This window comes from Frankliniella occidentalis, unplaced genomic scaffold (genome assembly GCF_000697945.3).
Source record: "Frankliniella occidentalis isolate FOCC.00 unplaced genomic scaffold, Focc_3.1 Scaffold39, whole genome shotgun sequence".
Classification (NCBI taxonomy): domain Eukaryota; kingdom Metazoa; phylum Arthropoda; class Insecta; order Thysanoptera; family Thripidae; genus Frankliniella; species Frankliniella occidentalis.
In genome coordinates this window covers 1,080,190-1,087,961 of record NW_026267169.1, presented here as the reverse complement: position 1 = coordinate 1,087,961, position 7,772 = coordinate 1,080,190, and the positions used below count along the sequence as shown (strand labels likewise).

General features: G+C 51.8%; 3 protein-coding genes across 3 annotated transcripts in view; 1 reads left to right on the top strand and 2 right to left on the bottom strand.

Moving 5' to 3' along the window:
- Positions 1–2,713, bottom strand: part of LOC113213041 (alpha-1,3-mannosyl-glycoprotein 2-beta-N-acetylglucosaminyltransferase) — a 13,013-nt gene extending 10,300 nt beyond the window's left edge. Inside the window, exon 1 of the mRNA XM_052266465.1 lies at positions 2,558–2,713. The gene's annotated coding sequence lies outside the window, so the exon portion shown is untranslated. The remainder of the gene's footprint in view (positions 1–2,557) is intronic.
- LOC113212992 (chitin deacetylase 1) lies at positions 391–6,456 on the top strand. Its single transcript, XM_026431890.2, has 8 exons — positions 391–551; positions 3,275–3,378; positions 3,698–3,809; positions 3,897–4,230; positions 4,316–4,611; positions 4,707–4,953; positions 5,034–5,225; positions 5,673–6,456. The coding sequence occupies exons 1-8, from the start codon at positions 500–502 to the stop codon at positions 5,773–5,775; spliced, it is 1,440 nt and encodes a 479-aa protein (XP_026287675.1). The 5' UTR covers positions 391–499; the 3' UTR covers positions 5,776–6,456.
- On the bottom strand, positions 6,439–7,713 carry LOC113212993 (NADH dehydrogenase [ubiquinone] 1 subunit C2). The gene is made up of 3 exons (XM_026431891.2): positions 7,420–7,713; positions 7,127–7,273; positions 6,439–6,683 (listed from the first exon to the last, which is right to left on the bottom strand). Exons 1-3 carry the CDS (start codon positions 7,589–7,591, stop codon positions 6,625–6,627), a joined length of 378 nt encoding a protein of 125 aa, XP_026287676.1. The 5' UTR covers positions 7,592–7,713; the 3' UTR covers positions 6,439–6,624.
- Between the last annotated feature and the right edge of the window lie 59 nt (positions 7,714–7,772).

The window sequence follows — 7,772 nt, the reverse complement described above, 5'->3', positions numbered from 1 at the left end:
TTGAAGTGGTGGGGGTGGACTGGGGGCTAGGGGGAATGTCAGAGGTGACCAGAGGTAGACGAGAAGGACAAATCAGTGGGGAGAGAGAAAGAGAGGGAGAAAGATAGATATAGAGAGAGAGGCAGGAGAGAAAGTGGACAGCCAATGAGGCGGGTGGGACGCAGGTCCTGTGCGGGAGGGGAGGGGGCGGGAGCCACAGGGAAGGACAAGTCAACCGGCTCCCTAAATGTTTAGCCCGGCCCGGCGGACGCACGGGCCCCCTTGCTACCGCCCCCTGCCGCCGCCCTGCCGTCGGACTGCCGCCCCCTAGCCGCCCCCTGCCGCCCCCTGCCCTGCGCGGCGGCGCGGCCCGCGCGGCCCGGCCGGGTCGCTGTGCGAACACCTCAGTATGAATCGAGTCGCGAGACCGTACGGACGAGAACGAGACGAGTCGTTCAGGACGTGACGGTGCCAGGCTCACCACAAGGGCCAGAGGCCGTACGCCCGCGCCGAGCACAAGATGGCCCGCAGCGCGCTGGTCCTCGCGGGGCTGGCGGTGGTAGTGGCCGCAGGTGAGTGCAAACGCGACCAGGGCGCCCGCAGTGAGGGAGAGACTAGCAGATTTGTGGCGTGACCACGGTGTGGCTGCGGCATGACCACGATGCGATGAGAGGAATCTGATTTCCCATTACGACCGACCGATTGAGGAGAAATGAGTAACGAACTTTCGCCACTCTCTGGACCTGGACTGGATTAAGACGATTTTGTTTTATCCGATCATCATTTTCTAACAAGAGAGTCTGGAACATATGGATTGAAAACAAATGGTGTGCGTTTTTTTCTGGTTTGATTCAAACATATGTCCGAACGTGTGCTCTATAACTTCTCGGTGTTTCCTGTCCGCCGGTATCGCCCCGGGGGAGGGGAGGGGGGGAGTAAAGGAAGTCACGTAAGGAAAGGAGACGCAGTGCAGGGGGGAGGGGGCAAGAGAGAGAGAGGGGGGGGGGCATAATCATACGAGGACTCTTTAGCTGCGCTCGTGCGTTGCGGTCTCCAAACCGGCTCGGCTCGGTTCCGAGCCGTGGCCTGCTGGCTCGGCTCGGCTCGTTCTATCAGCCCCTGCTCCATACAGCCCGGATACGATGCAGGCGCGTCTCGAACCACTCAACTGCAATAATACAGTTTTGCGGGGTCAGACCGTTAGGAGCGGACAGCGGCGTGGGTCGACTAGGAGCGGACAGCAGTCGACTGCGAAACAGGTCTGCGATGCGAGCCTCGAGCTGGATGGCTTCAACCCTGACATTTTGTTATGATAATTCCAACATAGGAGGATGGAATAAAACCCAAACGACACACGATTCGGGAGTGTTTTTCTTTTCCTCCCCTTTCGTCGGTCTACTGCGCTCTTTTGTTTGTCACGCCTTCTATCGGGCGCACTGTCTGGGGAAGCAGCAGTACAAGAGTGTGTTGTTTCTGCGGTCTTAAGAGGGACTGTTAGGAAACAGGGAAACGACTGGAGGTGGAGTCTCTCGAGACTCTCTAACCACACACATCATGCAACGGCCTGCAGCAGAGTACGAGTGGGGCGGGGCGGGGGCGGGGCGTTGCACAGCGTCTTAAAAATAGGGTCAGTTGGCCGGGGCTGTTGTTCAAACCCACGCGTTCACGACTTATTGTGTGCTAAAGTTAATGGATTCTGATGGACCTACTTGTGAAGGACAACATAGAAACCTTTACACACGAAAGGGGGGGCATGTGCCCATTTTTTTTGCCCCCTTTTTGAGAGATGGAAAATTCATTGCTTTTCGTTCAAGGGAGGGGAACAGCAGAACATGTGAAAATGGCGAGCCGCTTCCTTATTTAAGTAGCGTGGCGACCGCGGGTGCCGGGTGAGGGACCGAGACGGCAAGGACGGTGAGTTCTGAATGCATCCCGGCCTGACTGCAGCGCGCCGCGGCACGGCACGGTGTGTGTGTGAGCCCCTCAAGGTGAGCCCCCCCACCCACCCCGCACTCCAGGGGCTAGGCTCTCTATAGGGGGCTCCCACAGACCTACCCCTCCCCCATGCAGTCCCATGCACACGCGAGAGAAAAGACTTTTGTCAACTCTGTTCGGTAGGCTGAATTCGATAGCTGAAACCCAGAATCCGATGCCCTTACAACCTGGAGGGAGTGTTGGTTGTCACGACCGGATTAATTGTACGAAGAGAGAACTAAGCTGAAGTTTGTATCTCGATTTCAGACATCGAATTCAGCCCATCGGCAAAGTCACCTTGTCTTTCGTGATGCGGTTGCGGCCCTTGGAGAGCAAACTGCACGGGCCCCGGGAGGCAGCGAGGCAGTAAGCCGTGGTGTAACGGCGGAACGATGGCGCTGACGGCGCAACGGGGAGGTCACTATCGTAATTTTACAAAGAAAGTTTGTGGTCGCGGGTCGTGCGGCCCGGGCGAGGCGGCGAGAGGCCGCGCCTGTTTTGGCGGGAGCGGGATGGAGCAGCTGCAGTCTGCGCTAGACCCGGCAGCAAACGAGTGGAGCGGCGGGCTCAGCCTGCCCAGCCCGCGGGTAACCAGATTACTTACTTTCTCCTACAAAGAGTGACCTTCAGAGTGGCGCGCGCGCTGGGTGCCCCCGCCGCGTGACGTAAGGTCGCCTGGGAGACGGACCGACAGACAGACACACACACGGCAGATGGACAAGCGGCACACACAGCGGGCGCTGCGCATCCACAACACCATGTAGTACAGGATGGAGCGCGCTGTACGGGTCCGGCCGCTGGGCTCGACTGGCTGCGACAGCTCTCGTGCAGTGAGGGATCCGCGCGCTCGCCCGTGTAGCCAGAGTACCCAATAAAAATATGTTTTCAACGATTCATAAAAAAAGAGCCGCATGTGTTATAAAAGTCTAGATTAAATCAGCTCAGAACGCAGCCAGCCAGAAACGACAGAGGCGTACGCACGGCAGGGAGGGCTGGTCACGACAGGGCAAGCAGTGCAACGATTTAGAATTTAGACACAGCATTCGGTCAGTTTCAATCACAAGGATACTTGTTTTTCTCTGGCTACTTCCGAGTGTTTCGCCCGTGCAGCGCACCGCCCAACGGGAGCGATGGTTATCGGAATAGGGCGCTCACGCTAGAGGGCCCGGTCGGACCGCACGACCAAACGCGTCCAGGAACACGCAGTCACTACTGGCAGCCCGGCCGCAATAAGTTCAAAGCGACTACTTCGGCGAAACCCCCCTTTCATGTTTTGTCTTACCGTAATGATCAATTCCATTTCTTTCCCCTACCTCCTCAGCGCTCGCCCAAAAGAAAGATGACAAGAAGGAGGACTTCCAGTGCCCGGAAGGGAGCGGCAACGGCAACTTCGCAGACCCCTCGACGTGCCGGAGGTTTTACCAGGTGAGCAGAAAAAGCGCCTGCGGTGGTCGAGCTAGGCCGCCCCGCCAGTCACCCTTGTGTTGCGGGACGGCCTACCTGCCAACGCCTGCGAAGGTCCGGATAGGCCGCCCCGCCAGTCACCCCTGTGTTGCGGGACGGCCTACCTGCCAACGCCTGCGAATGTCCGGATAGGCCGCCCCGCCAGTCACCCCTGTGTTGCGGGACGGCCTACCTGCCAACGCCTGCGAAGGTCCGGATAGGCCGCCCCGCTAGTCACCCCTGTGTTGCGGGACAGCCTCCTAATCGCCTGCATATACATCTTTTTCTCCGCCTGTTTCAGTGCGTCGACGGATACCCGTACCTGAACCGTTGTCCTGCCAGCCTATACTTCGACGACGTGAACAAGCTGTGCACATTCAAAACAGAGGCACGCTGCGGACCGCTGCCGACGAGTAAGTCGCAGCCGGCGAGGGAGATTGGTGTGCTCGGTGCTCTACCTGCGGCAGGCTGGACATCATCGCTTACTTTTTGATCCGCAGCGCCCGCGCCCATCACCGAGACACCCGTCGACTTGGCTCTGAAGTGCGACCCGAGCCAGTGCGAGCTGCCGTACTGCTGGTGCTCGCGCGACGGCACCCTCATCCCCGGCGGCCTCGAACCAGCCGAGACGCCGCAGATGATCCTGCTCACGTTCGACGGCGCCGTCAACATCAACAACATCGAGCACTATCAGAAGGTGTTCACGGACCAGCGGAAAAACCCCAACGGCTGCGGCATTCGTGGAACCTTCTTCATCTCGCACGAGTACTGCGACTACCACATGGTGCAGGAGCTGGCCTCTAAGGGCCACGAGATCGGCACCGAGACCATCTCGTACGTACACCCCCCTGCCCCCTCGCTTTTGCCTTTTCCTCCCCAAGCTCCACAAGTACTAACGGCCTTGTCGTTGTTTTTGCAGGTTGCAGCAAGGTCTTCAGGACAAGGGCTACGAAGAGTGGGTAGGCGAGATGATCGGTATGCGGGAGATCCTGCGCCACTTCGCCAACGTGTCTCGCAGCGACGTCACCGGCATGCGCGCGCCCTACCTCAAACCCGGCCGCAACACGCAGTACGAGGTCATGGACGACTTTGGCTACATCTACGACAGCTCCATCGGCATCCCGCCGTCCAGGGTACCCATCTGGCCGTACACGCTGGACTACAAAATACCGCACGAGTGCAAGTCGGGCACCTGCCCGACCAAGACTTTCCGGGGTAAGTGTCGGAGCGACACGAGGCTGCGGGCGGAGCTTAGCGGAGCCCGGGGAGCTGGCGAATGGTCCATGACTGCGGTTTGTTACTGATCACAGGCATTTGGGAGGTGCCGCTTAACGCCCACTTTGTTGAGACGTACGAGGGCGGCCACTGCCCTTACCTCGACCAGTGTGTGCTCCACAACCACAACTCGGACGAGGTGTTCGAGTGGCTCAAGGAGGACTTCAACCGATACTACAAGCAGAACAGAGCACCGTACATGATGCCCTTCCACACCAACTGGTTCCAGATCAAGGAGTTGGAGCAAGGCCTTCACAAGTTCATCGACTGGTCCAAGGGCTTGTACGTTGAGCACATTCGCGCACCCCGCTGCCACCGCCGCGAACCACAATCAAATGTTCCATTTTCCCCTTTGGTTGCAGGCCCGACGTCTGGTTCGTTACGGTGACCCAGGCACTCGTGTGGATGACGGACCCACGACCCGCGAAGGACCTTAACACTCTGGAGGCGTGGAAGTGCGAGAAGAAAGAGAACCTACCACCTCCGCCGTGCAGCCTGCCTAACAGCTGTGCGGTGCCGTTCAAACCGCCAGAGGCCAACTTCTCAGCGACGAGGTAAGTAACTGGATTGCACGCGTAAAGTGGGAGAGGAAAAATAGGCTGTACAAAAAGTCAGCTTTAAAAATTCAAAATAGCACACCCTGTAGTAGATTATTACTCCGGAGAATCGAGTGTGATACAGTCTAACAGTTGTAAGTGCAATATCAGTTTCCAGCCTTGTGAGGGGTGGTACATGTGTCGTCCTACACTAGTACGCGTAGTTCACACGTGGTATTGCAGTTACAAGTGTGAGACACCTGGTATTTCACTTACAACTGTTAGACTGTATTACACTTGAGTTTTGAGTTTCAAGAGTAAAAATAAGAAGGCTAACATAAAACTAATTAGTAATGAATCTAACAATCTTTCAATTTCTGCGGATTAATGGGGTCTTTATCAAGCTAAGAATAGACATAACATTACAGTCTATACTTCAAGTGGTCAATTCTCATTGTGTTCTAGATATCTCACCACATGCCGATCCTGCCCGAAAAGATATCCTTGGCTTGGAGACTCAGAAGGGACTGGTATTGATGGTAAGGATCAGTACACACCAGAGAACTGAAGAGATATCCAAAGGTGCAAGATAATTCCCAACAGAACAGGTGACGCTGTTTGGAATATTTCTCCTCATGCTGAAATATTATATTTTGGAACTTCAAAATTTACATATGATGTACATTTAAATAGTTGTTGCTTTTTTTGTGTGTGTTTTCTGGGGAGGGGGCAATTTTTAACTAAAATTTCAACAACATTAATGTGTTTGACAACGAAGTATGACTACGTACTCTGGCAATAACCCAACAGCTTGATTTTGACAGCTAGAAACTTCTCTCGCTGAATTAGGTGTGTAGGGTTTTGTCTTAATAGAGCCAAATATTTAGATGCATTCCTCCCTTTCAGCAACATGTGACTGATATAAGCCCTCCAGAAGTGATTAACTATTGACTGTTACTTTGTTTACAACAATGTTGTTACTTTAGTTAAGTAAATAAATTGTAAGTTTGTATTTACTTGTTTTGCTGTAAAAAGACCTAAATATAGTTCATATTTTCGTTTTTGAAAAAAAAAAAGTTCTTTTTAGAATGTGCTTTGCCAAAACCACTAGGTGTTGCTACTATCACTTCAAATATTACTCCATAAACACAACGAATGAACACAAGTGATATATTTCAGATTTTCCCTATGTATAGAAGTGCCACTTAGGGATCAAACAAAAGAAATAAAATGTTGTTTCTGGATTGTATTCTTATTTACATGATAGTAGCATTGTAATCACACCAGCATAGTCATTACAGAGACTGAAAAACAGGCTGCATAACATACAATATTTAACTAGTACAAACCCAGATCCCTTCATGTGATATTTATCAATTTAAAACCTACAACATTGAAACAAGGTGACTTGAACCAATCACCATCCTGTGCGGAAAGGAAGCCATGCTTCCAGGGTTTCTCCAACCTTGACAGGCCCTACAGCAGAGACAATTTCATCAGCAACATTAAATTGAAATTAAGGCTTTATCAGCTTAAGGATCTTAACATCTGAACAAGTGCATTTTGCACTATATTTGATCGTAAGACTATGGTTTTACATTTGAATGTCTTTATATTCGCTAAAATGCTGACCAAAACATCCGGGAATGCTACAACGACCGACAATGTCATGAATCATGGTTTCCTTGAAAGTTGTGTTAAGATCCTGCAAAACCAAGGATCTCTGCTTTCCATCGAACTGAAGCGATGGCAAATCTTTCTAAAGGTTCTGGTCAGCACTTTTAACCAATTAAAACATATTCAGAACTAAAAATCATTGCCATAGTGCTAAATACAATGAAAATGCATCTGTTAAGATGTTAAGATTCTTAAGCTGATAAAGCCTAATTAGAGCAAACTGAAGCATTTTCTATACTCACTGGGGTAAGGCGGAAAATCTTCAGGATGCAACTCAATGTAATGCTTGTGAGCAGCCCACTTCTGACGAGACTTCTCACGTTGCCTATCTCGAAAGTAGATACCAGCAAAAACTCCAACAGGAATATAGAATAAAAGCTTCTGGATACCTGAGGAAAGCACAATGAATAACATAGTGTTTAGTAATTGTTTTGGCAAAGTTGTGGGCATCGCAATGAAATCTACGTAAACAGCACACTTAAGCTAAAAGAATTTTACAAAGAAAAATGTAAAGTAGATCACTACAATGACGCACCAGTGTAATAGGGTTTCCTCATAGCAACATTGTTAGCAGCGAACGTGAAGAATGCAGCGAAACCCAGAGATGCAGGTAACCAAGTTTCGCTAAAGAGCGAAGTTTTCTCTCTGTACTCATCGTAGGATAACCTGTCCAAATCACTTTTGATCGGATACTGAACGTACGTCATCCTGTCACTCGCAAATGAACAAATACGGTCACATAAAGCGTTTCTCCTTTAACTAGCCCTCCTAACCAAAGACCATAGACCAAAGACGTCCAAAGACAGCCAGCAGACAAGACATGGAGCAACGCGTTGACCAACCAGACAAATGTTTGAAACAGTGAGCACTATCACATCGTGCGCGTCA